Below are 16543 nucleotides of genomic sequence, written 5' to 3' on the forward strand. Positions count from 1 at the left end.
AACCCAGGCAGGAATCACCCATGTCTCCCACACTGCAGGCGGATTCTTCACCAGCTGAGTCACAAGGGAAGCCCACTAGCTACCAAGGATATGAATAAATACAAATAATAATTAATCATAATATCTAACACCAGAACAACAGGTGTGACTGTGATTTATAAACCCATCTTTAAAGTACTTATAATGGCAAAGAGAAAGCAAAGTACTAATCCACCTATAAATAAAAAGGTCAGCCAATGAGCAAAACAACAGATAAGGTGAAAAACACCAGTGTAGTCTAAAGAACTTTAAAAATTCCAAAGAACCTTAAGATTTCAGCGCTCATTCCAAATGATTATTTATGACATATGCTAGTCATCAGTTTTTTGCAGAAGAGAAACCGCTATGTATTTTCTGGAAGAATATACTAAAGTTACATTTTTAATAACTACTTATCCCAATATAATTCACATATTCCCTCCTAAACTCATCTCAAAAACCATTCTAAAACACATGTACTATTAGTAATCAACAAAACCTGGAAACTACCCAAATCTCCATTGAGAGTAGAACGGAAAAACTATTGTTATTCTTACAATGGAATACTGAATATCAATGAGAATAAGTGAACTAAACTACATGCAACAATATGAACTAATCTCAGAAACGTAATACTGGGCAAAACAAACTGGACACAAAAGAATACATACCATGTGTGATTTCTTTCATAAAAAGTCCAAAAACAAAGCCTCCTGAAGGTCTGAACAGCAATGAAGGGTTTGGGGACTAGAGGGAGTTAGTAGACAGAGGTGGGTGCTTCTGGGTTGTTATATGGCTATGCTCAATTTGCACAAATTCATCAAGGTGCATACTTATGGTCTGTGTACTTTTCTGTATCAATTTAATAATGTATTTAAAAACCCGTTTGTCTTTGAAGTCATAATTCTGAATTTAGTTAGTATGCCTAATGTACTTCATGTCAATTTCTTCTAACAAAGCAAAGAAAATGCTGATGAATGAAAATCTTTGACAGTCTAGAAATGCCTTTAATATAATCTAAGAATAAGAATTTGGTTTTAATCTCAGTTTAGGATTAAGAAAAATTATATTATACCCTCAATCTTTGAATAAGGTTGCAAAACTAAATGCATCCTTTCCACAGGGAACAGACAAAAGTTTATTACCCCAAAGAAAGAAAACTCCTATTTATGAATAAAGGGATTTTTATGTATCTTTTGTGGATGTCAGTAGGTGGGTAGTATTTGACCTTAGGGTTTCCATGGGAGGATACTTCTAGGAATAAAGGATCATAGTGGTGAGTTTATTTTCCAGGACTGCCTTGGTGAGGCATTTTGCATGGGTCAGAACAAGAATCTCGATATTTGGGTCCTGTTACAGTTACCAATAATTTGTTAAATGACCAAAGGCAAGTTACTTTTCTGGGTTCCAGTTTTGAGGTATGTGTGGAACTGTAGTGTTGGGGAAGACTCTTGAGAGTCCCTTGGACTGCAAGGAGATCAAACCAGTCCATCCTAAAGATCAGTCCTGCGTGTTCATTGGAAGGACTGATGTTGAAGCTGAAACTCTAATACTTTGGCCACCTGATGTGAAGAGCTTACTCATTTGAAAAGACCCTGATGCTGGGAAAGGTTGAGGGCAGGAGAAGGGGACAATGGAGGATGAGATGGTTGGATGGCACCACTGACTCAATGGACATGGGTTTGGGTGGACTCCGGGAGTTGGTGACGGACAAGGAGGCCTGACGTGCTGCGGTTCATGGGGGTCACAGTCGGACATGACTAAGCGACTGAATTGAACTGTGTATAAATGCTATGCTATAAATGTTTAAGATCCCTTTTCTAGCTCTCTGTATGCTGCCACTCTATGAGACAATACTCCTTGGAAAGAAAGTCTCACATCATTTGCGTTCAACGCATGCATACTAGATTACCCAGCCTGTCTCAAATGTTCAGAAGCTCAGCTGGGCCAGAAAGAGACATGCATGCAATCTGAACAGACCAAAAGGTTGGTCTACTTCAAACTCTTATCCTGTGAATACTGATTTATTGAAATGTCCCTTCAGTATGTCTCTGGAGAGAAATATCTGTTCCTTAATTTCTATTCAAGGGCATTTCTACTGTCCTCTTTCACAGGAATGCTACCAATTTACACCTCATCAATTGCATATGGGGTTACCTAGGTTAACCAGGGATACTCAATTTGTCCCGATCACACTTAGACATTGATCTAGGCAGCAGTCCAGGCAGCCCACTCCTTCACCTGACTTGGTGCTTATGCTCGCCTATCTCAGAAATAGGGACTTACCTGCAATCTCTTTTCAAGGAATTGTTTGCCACCTTCCAAACCATATGAATGTTCATAAGGATAACTCCAGTCTCGAATCAAAAACATTAATGTCTACAGAAAAAAGGAAAAACATAGACTATTTCTTATAAAATTTTACCAAAAATTACTACCTTAACAACTGAAGCATCCCTTACTCCCCAGAAACAATCCTTATCAAAAGTTATAGCAACCAAATGGTTTACTACTACTCACAGTTATATCAAGAGCCTACTACATAAACCAGTAACACTCCCAACTCCTATACCAAGAATCTACATCCACTTGAGAAACTTACTGTATATATTGTCACCACAAGCAATAACACAGGGATTTTTAAGAAAAAACAAAAGACGTATCAGGGTATACAGATCATAATTTTAAGCCAAGATTGTCTAATTAAAAGACCAAATAATTCACAGAATTTTTTATTTTTACATGCTTACATTTCTCAATTCAGCATTATTGATGCTTTGGGTCAGATAATTCTTAGCTGTACACACTTGTCCTATGTATTACAGGATGTTGAACAGTATGTCTGGTCTCTAAAAACTAAATACCAATGGTATTAACTTCCTCCCCAAAACTGTGACAACCTAAAATGTCTCCAAATATCAGCAAATGCCCTCTGGGTGGCAAAATTACCCCAGTTCAGAAAAACAGATATAGGCCAAATAGAGTAAATTTTATCATATACAAAAAATGACACCATAACCTGTCCAAATATTTCATAAAAGTGATCACTTGAGCCAGACAAGACTGAGGCTGAATTAGTGTAAATCCACTAACAGTAAGAACCACCAGTGATGCTTTCGTATCAGGGAAGACTTCACACACAGATGAGCAAACAGGGTTGAGTCATTCTCACCTACTATAACACAACTAATCAAGTAATACCATGTCAACTTATAAACCACTTATTTCAAAGAAGAAACTATCTGAAATTAGCTTTGTTTTCTTCTTTTCTTGTAAATTGCTACTGTTAAGTTGGTGATGACTCTACCATAAATTAGTTTCAATTCCGCTGGATCTGTTGCTAAAAATACGTTTGGCATAATGTTCTTATATCTTCAGAAATACAAGATAACAGCTTTTCATAGGTAAATTTATTTTAATGATAAAATACTTAATTTACCTGAAATGGTTTCTGGTAGATTTCTTCCATTGCAAGTCTGCCGTATTCTGTAAATAACTATTAAATCAAATTATTTAAAATAATGCCCCCAAAGACGTTGAAAGAAGACATCTGTAAAGCTGTTCTATATCAGACCACTAGATGTCAGGGCCTTTAAAATCATTTGAAAGCCAAGCATTTAATTTTTAAGACCAAGTACACATTAAAATTTCTTTTAGTTAAGAAGTCATGTATCTGTTTAAAATCATGTAACAGTCAATCTTCATACAATATTATAGATTACTGGTGTAAAGTAACAATAATGTAGGATTAAATTTTCAATACTTTGGCATACATTCTTTGAGACATACATACTTGCAAGTGTTGAAGATCATCTTCCTGAATATTTTGAGACAAATTATATACCTGTTGAAACAGAATTTGGTTTTCATTAGTGCTTTACTTTGAATACCCAGCTGTGTATAACTTTGCTTCTGGAAATGAAGGCTATTTTATACCTGAACACATATGAATGACTCGGTCATTATCTTAACTAGCGATGAAAAGGATTTGTTCTTTCCTAACTGTAAAACACTAAGGGGGGAGCAGTGGTGGTAAACTATGTAAAAACCAGGAATACATGCATATGGGGCCAAGAAAGCAGCAGACATTTTTTTTTAAGTATATGCAGTATACTTATATTGTACGTTTACATACTTACACTTATGTAGTAAGTTTCTTTAATGTTACGCCATGATTTGTTTTTTTTTCTTAAATATAGGATTTCCTCAACTATTTTTCTAAGTGAATGAATGTGAAGGGCATAGTTCTACAAAGATCAAATTCCTCCTTGGAGCATTCACAATATACAGTTTCTAGTTACTCATGGGTGCCTCAACTACCACTGACTCTAATATGATTATCTTTTTACTTAAGCAAACTCAGTCTAAATAACAGGAAAATTTTACCAGACTGTAGTAGCTGTTTAAAAAAAAAAACAAAAAACACAACATACACAACAGTAGGTGGCACTCTTGCCCTTTTCACAAATTTTTAGGAGGCTTTGCAAGCCACACAGGCCAGAGCTGATGATGGTAAATTAAGTAAGTAAGTATAAATATCAAATCGGCTAAGTTTTCAAACTGAATACAATGACATATAACTTCTTGTATGGTAAGCCACTTCAGTCATGTCCGATTCTGTGTGATCCTATCAACTATAGCCCGCCAGGCTCCTCTGTCCATGGGATTCTCCAGGCAAGAATACTGGAGTGGGTTGCCATGTCCTCTCCACGGGATCTTCCTAACCCAGGGATTGAATCCAGTCTCCTGCACTGCAGGCAGATTCTTTACCATATGAGCCACCAGAGAAGGTCTTATAATTTCTTAAGTAATTTCTTAAGTGCCTTTGGTTGGATTTTTTTTGCCTGTTTGAAAGAACCGCCATTATATGAAAAAAAAAAAAGCTAAAAAATTGCTAATTTAAATACTGATTATATTTGAAAAGTAGCTTTTCAAAAGAATTATATTGTACATTTTATAGCTTCTTTATTTGAAAATTACTAATGTTTCTGCACATATTTTTGAAGGAATGTGAAAAATGCAGTTATCAAAAACAGAATTTTAGAACCAGAAGGAGCATTGAGGAGCATCTGACCCTAACTTTGTATTGTCCATGAGTAAAACTGAGACCCTTTGGGTCCAGTCTGGGTCCAGAATCCTGTTTGCTGAGAAACATGGAGAACTCATGGCTCTTGACCCCTTTTCTCTCCTCAGTCCCCAAGTCTGAGGAAGAAGCGTTCAGCAGTCCATTGGGAGATGGACCAATGTGACCTGGCATTCTGGAAGTGGAATGGTTTGGGTTGGGGCAGGGGAAAGGTAAGAAGAACTGGGTTTGAGACCTAATATCTATGGAGCATCATTCAGGGTACCTTCTGAAACCATTATACCCTAGAATGGAGCCGCAAGTACCTCATCCATGCAGAATTTTAGAGACTTTGCAAAAATTCTGTAAAGTGCCAGTGGCCAATGGGAATTAAAGGGATGTGTCTTGGGACTGGAGCTGTGCTTAGGGAGAATGAACAGTCAGACTTGACTGCCTACCCACCATGCAGGCTTCTGAGTGGATGCAGGCAGCACCCCAGTGCCCCAAAATTTCACCATTAGGGATTGCTCCTTTTTGTGAGAGGGGCATGAAAGGGATTTGGAGAAGGAAATGGCAACCGTTTCCAGCATTCTTGCCTGGAGAATTCCATGGACAGAGGACCGGGGCAGGCTACAGTCCATGGGGTCACGAAGAGTCAGACACAACCGAGTGACTATCACTCACTCAAGCACTCGCAAGAGAGAGACTGGAGAGAAGACACACTAGCCCCAGTCCTTCTGAATCAGATCTTTCACGAGATCACCTAGGCCACCCAAGGAGAGAAGGAGTAGGTGTCCACAGTTGCAGCCTCTGCTAAGAAATAACGTATCTAAGAACACAGCGTTACTCCAAATAGAGAAAAATCTATTCTAACCGCAAAGAAGTGCTGATCCAACCTAACCACTTGGAGGTCAAGAAAATAAACAGCCACTATAAGCCAGCAAACTTAAAATGATTTTCTCAGCTAATTCCAAACAGGTACTTAAAAAGGAATTAATGATTGAGGTGATTAAACTCTATTTAAACTTAAAAACTGAGAGCATGACCAACCTATTCTCACTGATATGGACCTCAGCATTTAAAAAATAGGCCCAGATCCTTTCATTGTCAGGGCCAGATTATAAACAGCAGAGAAAAGATTTGTTTACTGTAGATCATTAGTACTTAGTATACTATGTTGTACTCAGTATACCACACTGTACTTAACAAGATGCTCAACAATTATTTTTTGAAAAAATAAATGACAAAGGGATCAGTCTGTCATTAGCCTATCAATCATATAACTTATGTAATAAGGAAGGACAGAAATCCGGCCTCAAGAATCAGGAAAGAAGTAATAATAAAAAATAATTTCAGGGACTTCCCTGCAAATTCAGTGATTAAGACTCTGTGCTCCCAAGGCAGGGGGAATGGGTTCGATCCCTGATTAGGGAACTAAGATCCCACGTGCCGGTCAGTGCGGCCTTAAAAAACAATAAAAAATTAATCTTTTTGATTATTTAGTTTACAAAGCGCTTTTTTATGCATTATCGCATTCGGATTTCATTTCTGACTGCACACAAAATCACATTATGAGACAGTCAAGCAAAGCAAGAATTTTCATTTTACAATAAGGAAATGGCTTTAAGTTTCCAAAATTAGGCCTCTCACTATCATAAAGTTAAATAAACAACAGAACGCCACAGTATAAGTTTTAGGACAGAGAGCTTATAATTAAAGCAAGTCAGAGAGTCAGCTAATCTGAAGGGCTATAACGTGATAATACAAACACAAAAATGTGGCTTCTGGTTGCCTCAGGAAAATGGCAGTTGTGCCACCCTGTAAAATCGGAGAAAAAAAAGTAGAACAAATTGGAAAAGAGAGATTCTAAGGGTCCCCAATAACATCATTTAGTTTATAGAGACAGGTATCTCCATCGCTATAATAAAAAGAAGCCCCTTCTCTTTTATCTCGTAATAATATCCACAAGTTGTTTCCACTGACAGCTAGATACTTCGAATTGAGGAAGGAGAAGGGAACTTTAATCGAGACTAGTCGTACACTCCAGACACCAAGGGAAAGCACAGAAGCCAAGGCACTGTGACGGCATCACCTATAGTCTCTCATCAGTAGGAAATATTTCTTGCCTCAGGAGAGGCACATACTCTTTAAAATATTTGCAAATATGTATCTTGAAACATCACCACCAGCTGGACCTAACCATCATACTTCAATAATTCTTTTTTCAGCCAGAGAAGTATCGACCACAGATGAGCCCATAAAAGGGAAAGTAAAAAAATACAAAATGACCTGTGGTGGTTTAATTCAGTCCAATCAGTCTAAATTATACAGAAAAAAGATGGCCTAGCTCAAAGAGACTAGAACTTGACACAACACCAAACATAACTAGGGTATAGCATAAGTGAAAAAAGAAAAGAATTTTACTCCTTTCTAAGTGGAAACAGGTGCTATCCTAGATTACATAAACATCACTTAGGTTTCCTAAGTTAAATATGACCCTAGTTTATTATATAAACATACCTCCATTCATTCAAATAATCAAGTACTAGTTGCCATGCACATCAAGTAGAAAACTAAATTTAATTACTTGGTTTTGCTGTTTGGTCGATTTAGCCAAAAAATAAAAATACCCTCTGCCTTTTACTGTATCTATCTGGCAGCCACAGTATCAACTGAATGTCCTTGAGTTCAATTAAGGATAATATACAATAATATATACTCCTTAAAAAAAAAAGAGCATTGATGCTACAACAAAATACCAAAGACACTGGCTACTGGTTCACTGCTTCCCCGCTAAGCACTTAAAAGTACGAAATTTCACATTGTAAGCCCAGACAGCAAGCACAGAAACTAAGTGAGAAATAAGAAATATAAATAGTTTCTCTAATTTTAGTCCTTCTTTCCTTCCATCAAATAGCATTCTGAGGAAGAGCAAAGGTATTAGAGTTATGTGAACTGATCATGCTAGAGCATCCCTGTGTCTCACCTGAACAGAACTAGTCATGGTGCTCAGAGCAAACACTGTGGCACAATCCTTGATAGTTGACTGGCTATCAAAGGCACCCTGGGTATCCATTAGCAGCACAGCCACCTAGGAATTTAAAAGTTTGAAATACTAAGTAAAAACTCACCAACAGTGATTTATAAAAGTCAAATATAAAACGGTTACCATAAATATCAGTAATTAAGTCAAGAAAAGTACATATCTCACACATTTTGACATAATAGTCCACATGTTTAAGTTATCAGATAATAAGAGTTCTGTGTTGTTTTGCTCAAGAAATAAGGAAGAAAAAACAGTTAAAAAAAAAAACTATAAAAAGAATTTTACTTTTGTTCCATTAGGTCTCTCGATCACAAATACTTCATTCCAGACTTGTATGCCTGTTGTTTCTCTTTCGCAACCACCTCGCCATGTAAAGCCAGTCAATGGTTCATTGTTTCCACCAATCCAACTCTGAGAATCCTGTTGAAATCAAGCATAAAGATAAAATAAAACACACAAAAATAAGAACTCAAAAGGAATGTAGGAAATCACCCACTCTTTACAACACTGTAAATCAACTACACTTCAATAAAAATTTTAGGAAAAAAAGAAAGAAATCATCCACTCCTTATTTTATAGATAAGGACAGTACATCCAGGGAGATAAAATATACTGTAACATTAAACAAGTAGTTACAAAAACGGTCCCAAATCCCACATCCTTCACAGAGGGACCTGAACCTTCTCAAATTTGCTCACATTTTCACACTCTAGGCTTCTAGATAAGTGGGGTCACACTCACTTTTCCCACTTTGGAAAGACTTGCTATGTTCAAAATCATAAAAATAAGATACCAGCTATTTTGACACCTCCTTCTACAAAACCAAGTTCCAGACAGAATGACTGTCAAAACAGCACTGCTCTCTTAGAATAGCTTATACTAAAATGTTTTCACACTGCCTTAATTTTCTCTTCAAAAAACATCAACTTTAAAAATAACCACAAGACTTGTATAAAATCTGATTCAAACAATCCAACTATAAGTCTTTTTCAAAACCAAAAGGGAAATCTGAATCCACACTGGGTATTGTATTAGATGGTGCTAAGCTGGGGTAAAGATGACTGTGTGACGTAATAATGGCTCTGAGGTTGTAATAATAATAATAATAATAAAGCCTTATCTAGTTACAGTAAATATATAAGTAAAAGGGCAGAGAGGAAAACAGATGAAATAAGACCAGGAAAATGTTGGTGGGTACACTGGAGTTCATTATACGCTACTATTTTCGGGTATATTTAAATTTTTCTATAATAAAATGTTTCAGCACATACATTACAGGACTAAACTGTTGTAATATTATAAAATTATATGAAATTTAATATACCATAAGCTAATTTATCTAGAAAATTAAATCTGGAATGATAAATGAGTTAACTTTGACATATATTAAGAGCCCTCTACTTTAAGTATATTTAAAGCCCATATACCCTTTTCTCAAAGTACCACCCCTCACAGGAAAAATTCCTTTGTTTCAGAAATACTTCTAATAAGCTTTACTATATAGTCCAAAATAGATAACAAAGCTCCAATTAGGGGTGGAGAAAGATGTGTAAGGTGGACGTAATGAGGAAAAGGCGGGAGAAAAAAGTGTTGCCCAAATTATCACTACTTAATATGAAGATCAGTCTTAAACTGATCTGGTGGCTCAGATGGTAAAACACAAACCATCTATAATTATTATTCCACAAAACTCCATCCCCAGTAGTTACCAATCCTATCACTTACAAATTTCTCTTGGACTCTCTTCTTCACTTTCAGTATCTTCAACTTAAGACCCTCATCCTCTGTTGGCCACAAGGCTGACCCATGGTACAACTCTGTTTATACTATATACTACAGACCTGTGCTTCAAGAAGCACCCTTCACAGGGATCAGAAGATTAACAGTACACCCTAGAAAAGCCCAATTATAGTCTTGCACTAACTATACTTTTTAGATGCTCCAAATCACCTTGAGCCTCCCTGCTGTACCCTCCAACCCATCCTTCCCAACTGTCACTTAATGTTCTCAACAAAAAACCTAAAATCATGCCATGGTCCCGCTAAAGAGCCGTCTGTGGCTCCCCATTTCTTTACAGGACCATCTGGAGACCTGTTGTATACAATCCACCTTGACATTCCCTATCTCTGCTCCTAAAGTACCTCCAACACACACACACACATCTTCCAGTTTGCCCCACAACAAAAAGGTCAATATTCCCAAATACATAGGTTGCTTAGCATCGCTATGCCTTTGCTCCATCTGGTCTCAGCCTAGACTGAGCGGGTGGTCAGGAAAAGAAACTCCAACTTTTCTGAACTCTTAAAGCCTATTACTGACACTTCAGGTGGCTCCCTTTAAATGGCTTTGCACTGCAGTGTAAGGGTAAGTATTGCGAGTACGGGTTATAAACTCCATCTGATTTACAAAACTGTTTCTACCAAAGTGCCTTCCTTATTCTACGTTCTCACACATAGTAACTCATTCCCCAACAATGGCAAACTGATATTTAATGAAGTGATTCAACCTACACAAGTAACTTAAAAGAATTTATCCTATTAGAGAAATCTGCTTTTATTCTACATATTACTTAATTTTTCTTATTTTTTTTCCCTATCTCTTCTATGAGAATTTAAGTTCCATGAAGAAAGAAGTTTCTGTCATTTTTTTCCTCTCAAAACACAGGATAGTATCCCCAGAACACAGAATAGTGCCTGGCTCGCAGTAGGTACTCAAAATATTTGCTCAATAAATACATTAAATTTTTTAAATTATTAAGCTTCAACATATTCCTTTTTGCACATGGGTAAGAGAGATGGAAGAAATAAAATCCTTTCAATCACTGCTAGAAACAATACATGAATAAGAGAGTAAAGCTAAATTTTAAAAAGTATAGATGACTGAAATCATAGGCTAAGTAAGATGCTTATTAACCTTACTATCTCCAAAAGAACTTTAAAAAGAACTGGTGTCTCATTAAAAAAAGATGTACTAACTATATATTACTCTTCTTGGTTTACCCTGTAATGGAGATGTTTACTGCATTGCTAGTGTTCAGCCACTAAGTCGCCCAACTCTGTGTGACTCCACCCACTACAGCACATCAGGTTTCCCTGTCCCTCACTATCTCCTGGACTTTGCTCAAACTGATGTCATTGGGTTGGTGATGCCATTCAACCATCTCATCCTCTGTTGCCCACTTCTCCTCCTGCCCTCAGTCTTTCCCAGCATCAGAGTCTTATCCAATGAGTCGGCTCTTCACATCAGATCGATGCAAGTACTGGAGCTCCAGCTTCACCATTAGTCCTTCAATGAACGTTCAGGGTTGATTTCCTTTAGGATTGACTGGTTTGACTCCTTGCTCTTCAAGGGACTCTCAACAGTCTTCTCCATCACCACAGTTCGAAAGCATCAATTCTTCAGTGGTCAACTGCAGCCTGCCAGGCTCCTCTGTCCATGTAATTCTCCAGGCAAGATTACCATTTCCCCTCTAGGGTATCTTCCCAACTCAAGGATCAAACCTGGGTCTCCCACACTACCGGCAGGTCCTTTACTGTTTGAGCCACCACAGCTTTGACTATACGGACCTTTGTCGGCAAAGTGATGTCTCTGTTTTTTAATACGCTGTCTAGGTTTGTCATAGCTTTCCTTCCAAGGAGCAAGCATCTTTTAATTTCATGGCTGCAATTACCATCTGCAGTGATTTTGGAGCCTGAGAAAATAAAGTCTGTCAATATTTCCACTTTTTCCCCATCTATTTGCCATGAAGTGATGGGACTGGATGCCATGATTTACTTTTTTGAATGCTGAGTTTTAAGCCAGCTTTTTTACTCTTCTCTTTCACCCTCATCAAGAGGCTCTTTAGTTCCTCTTAGCTTTCTGCCATTAGAGTGATATCATCTGCATATCTGAAGTTGTTGATATTTCTCCTGGCAATCTAGATTGCAGCTTGTGTGCTTCCTTCAGCCCGCATTTCTCATGATGCACTCTGAATAGAAATAAGCAAGGTGACAATATACAGCCTTGACATATTCCTTCCCTAATTCTGAACTGGTCCATTATTCCACATCCAGTTCTAACTGTTGTTTCTTGACCTGTACACAGGTTTCTCAGGAGGCAGGTAAAGTGGTCTGGTAGTCCCATCTCGTTAAGAATTTTCCACAGCTTGTTGTGATCCACAGTCAAAGGCATTAGCGTAGTCAATGAAGCAGAAGTACTAAATTGATCAGTCAATAAAAGAATGAGAAAAAAGGTAAATCAGAGAACCTAGCTAATTAAAACCAGTTAAGTTTTGAAATTTCAAAACATGAAATTAAGAAGTCTTGTTATTTCTCTAACATACTGAACACTGGTATATTTAATAAGTCATTCAACAAATATTTATTGAACCCCTACTGTGTGCCAGCCACTGTTCTAGATTCAAGGGACAGAGCAGTGAAAAAGAACAAATATCTCTGCCCTCAGGAGCATGCTAACGAATTTGAGAAGGAGCCTCGCTCATAACAGATACTATCTGCTGTCATAAGTTAGCAGAAGCAAACTTAAGACCTTGAAAAACAGTAACCTGATACCATTTATTAATACAGGTACAAAAACTAAAAATTTCAAAAATTATCTTAATCCTCCAGTTAAAAAAAAAAAAAAGCTTACTGAATAAGTCCCAGTTGCAAAAGGCATCTCAGCTGGAAAGACTTGAACTTTGAATGTAGTCAAATATTATAGTGAAAAAACACAAATCCTTGCCAAAAAGACTCACCAATATAATATAATTATCAACAATAAAGAACCCCTACCTGCTCTAAACAATAAGAAACAAATTCTTATTTCACCATAGGAAAGATAACATTCTCTAGCAACAAAGTGAAACAAAATCTAGGTTAATCTGCACACTGAGTTGGTGGTCCAGCCAGGTCTCCTAATTTCAACAACGGACTGGCCAGAAGACAAAGGTGCACTGAGAAGCCTAACAACTCAACACAGCTATAAGGAAAATGGACAGAAGGATGAAATTAAAGATCCAAGTAGCTGTACCACAAAATGGCAGATCCTTCCAAGCTATGCAGCATTCCTCATAAAAACATAACAGATAAAAATCTTAATCTGTATAAACTAGTACCTAACTTAGGAGGTAGGTTATTAACAGCAAACACCCAAACGATAGAATAAGCTAATATTAACATTCTGACCACCAAGCATAACTTAAAGAGTTTTCATTTGAATACGTAAGACTACTCTGCAAGTCCTAGAGCAAATTAAGAAACATTAGACTTTGAAAACAACTTTATAACTGTCTAACATCTTACCCATCTCCTCATCCAACTCTTCCCTTTTGGGGCTGGACAGACAGATAGCATAATGACTGACCTAAGTCACAAGCTCAGACAAAGGACAACTATATCAACTTAGCTACACGCCAAAGAAGAGTAAGTTTAAATAATCTTTTTTTCTTATGATTCTGGTTAAACGATGACCTTGACCTGGAAGACACGCTTAGTAAAATAAGCCAGATACAAAATAACAAAATTGTATGATTATACTTACATGAAATATCTAGAGTAGTTAAACTCATAGAGACCGAAAGTGGAAAAGCAGTTATCAGGGGCTGGAGGAAAGAGTTTATTGTGTACAGATCTTCAGTCTGGGAAAATGAAAAAGTTCTGGTGATGACTGCACAATAATATCAACAGTCTTAATGCCATTAAATTGTACACTTAAAAGTGACTAAAAAGGGAAATTGTTATGCATTTTTTAACCACAATTTTTCAAGTGTACTTAAGTGCTACTAGAACAGGAAAGGGAAAATTCTTCTAGTTTGGTGTTGAGACCTGATTTTATAGCCTTCCACTGGACTTCTGGTCTCAGTGCTCCCATGTATAAAGCTAATGTAAAAAAGCGGATCAGCCTCACAACAAGAAAAAAGCTCAACATGAAAATCAATGACCTTTCTTTCTTTGATCAGAGAATCAGGGTCACAGGGAAAATTGCACACTGAACTCTGGAGAGAGGCCAATACAAAGAATTGCAAGCCGAAAGTCAGTTTAACAGAAGCAGAAACTCCTAGAGCAAACTGAAGAAACACTTAAATTAATATGGACAAACTGCTGGAAGCTAAAGGAAACTAGCTTGAGACCTAAGAGCTCCTGTGGAGGTTCATTTTTACCACAAGAAGTTCCCTGAGGTTTTCTCTGTTTGTTTTGAACCTGCCACATGGTTTGTGGAATCTTAGTTCCTCGACCAGGGATTGAACCCAAGCCATGGCAGTGAAAGCACTGAGCCCCAAAGAACTGGACCACCAGGGAATTCCCTGCAACCATTTTCAAACACACACGGGGCAAGTAAGCCCTGAGAGCAGTCCCCACTAACAAAGGCCAGCCCTTCAAGGCAAACTGCCTGATCAGAGCTTTATCTAACTCTGGGAAAGTCCAATTCATCAACTCCAGTTCCCTCTAGCCTTCCTGTTTCAAGCAAAGGGAGAAAAAAAATTTCTGAAGGTCACAGCCCAGGGACTCAGGTCCACTTACAAAACTGAGATTTAATAATAAAATGATAAAGCTCTCCTCACACACATATTACCACCACATCAATCAATGGATTACAACTGACACAGCAGCAAGACACAGATTCTATTTAAGGAGTTCTTAGGGAAACCCAAGGACAATGGAGGAGGGGAGAGAATATTGAAGTCTATGGGATCTAAAGCAGCAAACATTAAACACATCTCCGAGCTAGAACTAGATTAACATAAAATTTCATAGTAAAAGCTTAACTCTCAGTTCCGATTTTCTGATAGTTCATGTCTGATAAGTACAGTTCAGTTCAGTCGCTCAGTCGTGTCCGACTCTGCGACCCCATGAATCGCAGCACGCCAGGTCTCCCTGTCCATCACCAACTCCCGGAGTTCACTCAGATTCACGTCCATCGAGTCAGTGATGCCATCCAGCCATCTCATCCTCTGTCGTCTCCTTCTCCTCCCACCCCCAATCCCTCCCAGCATCAGAGTCTTTTCCAATGAGTCAACTCTTCGCGTGAGGTGGCCAAAGTACTGGAGTTTCAGCTTTAGCATCATTCCTTCCAAAGAAACCCCAGGGCTGATCTTCAGAATGGACTGGTTGGATCTCCTTGCAGTCCAAGAGACTCTCAAGAGTCTTCTCCAACACCACAGTTCAAAAGCATCAATTCTTCAGCGCTCAGCCTTCTTCACAGTCCAACTCTCACATCCACACATGACCACTGGAAAAACCATGGCCTTGACTAGACAGACCTTAGTCGGCAAAGTAATGTCTCTGCTTTTCAATATGCTATCTAGGTTGGTCATAACTTTTCTTCCAAGGAGTAAGCGTCTTTTAATTTCAGGGCTGCAGCCACCATCTGCACTGATTTTGGAGCCCCCAAAAATAAAGTCTGACGCTGTTTCCTATTTCCCATGAAGTGATGGGACCAGATGCCTTGATCTTCGTTTTCTGAATGTTGAGCTTTAAGGCAACTTTTTCACTCTCCTCTTTCACTTTCAAGAGGCTTTTTAGTTCCTCTTCACTTTCTGCCATAAGAGTGGTGTCATCTGCATATCTGAGGTTATTGATATTTCTCCCGGCAATCTTGATTCCAGCTTGTGTTTCTTCCAGTCCAGCGTTTCTCATGATGTACTCTGCGTAGAAGTTAAATAAGCAGGGTGACAATATACAGCCTTGACGTACTCCTTTTCATATCTGGAACCATTCTGTTGTTCCATGTCCAGTTCTAACTGTTGGTTCCTGACCTGCATACAGATTTCTCAAGAGGCAGGTCAGGTGGTCTGGTATTCCCATCTCTTTCAGAATTTTCCACAGTTTATTGTGATCCACACAGTCAAAGGCTTTGGCATAGTCAATAAAGCAGAAATAGATGTTTTTCTGGAACTCTCTTGCTTTTTTGATGATCTAGCAGATGTTGGCAATTTGATCTCTGGTTCCTTTGCCTTTTCTAAAACCAGCTTGAACATCAGGAAGTTCACGGTTCACATATTACTGAAGCCTGGCTTCCTCATCAAAAGGTGAGGAAAAACAGACTGATGAGACAAAGCAACCAAAAGAATCAAACTCAGGTATGATGTAGATTTTGAAATATTAGACAGGAAATTTAAAGTAATAAGGTAAATATCATAAAAGTTCTAATTTTAAAAAGTGGAAACCATGCAAAAACAAGTAATATAAGCAGAGAGATGGAAACTCTAAGAAAGAATCAAAAGAAAATGTTAGACAGAAAAAATACTATTATAGAAATAAAGAATACCTTTAATATACCTGGGCTTTCCTTGTAGCTCAGCTGGTAAAGAATCCGCTTGCAATGCGGAGACCTGGGTTCAATCTCTGGGTTGGGAAGACCCGCTGGAGAAGGGAAAAGTTCCCCCTCCAGTATTCTGGCCTGGAGAATTCCATGGACTGTATAGTTCCTGGGGTCCT

At 38.0% G+C, this 16543-nt stretch overlaps 1 protein-coding gene across 2 annotated transcripts in view; it reads right to left on the bottom strand.

The window, feature by feature from the left end:
* The window catches only part of ATL2 (atlastin GTPase 2), a 70021-nt gene that overhangs the window by 8535 nt on the left and 44943 nt on the right, over positions 1–16543 (bottom strand). For both annotated transcript variants that reach the window (XM_052647456.1, XM_052647457.1), the window contains exons 3-7: positions 8412–8546; positions 8067–8171; positions 3812–3862; positions 3458–3514; positions 2305–2397 (exon numbers count right to left, since the gene is read on the bottom strand). In XM_052647456.1, coding sequence (XP_052503416.1) covers positions 2305–2397; positions 3458–3514; positions 3812–3862; positions 8067–8171; positions 8412–8546 — 441 coding nt within the window. The remainder of the gene's footprint in view (positions 1–2304; positions 2398–3457; positions 3515–3811; positions 3863–8066; positions 8172–8411; positions 8547–16543) is intronic.

The sequence above is a fragment of the Budorcas taxicolor genome, chromosome 11, assembly GCF_023091745.1.
Source record: "Budorcas taxicolor isolate Tak-1 chromosome 11, Takin1.1, whole genome shotgun sequence".
NCBI classification, from domain to species: Eukaryota; Metazoa; Chordata; class Mammalia; order Artiodactyla; family Bovidae; genus Budorcas; species Budorcas taxicolor.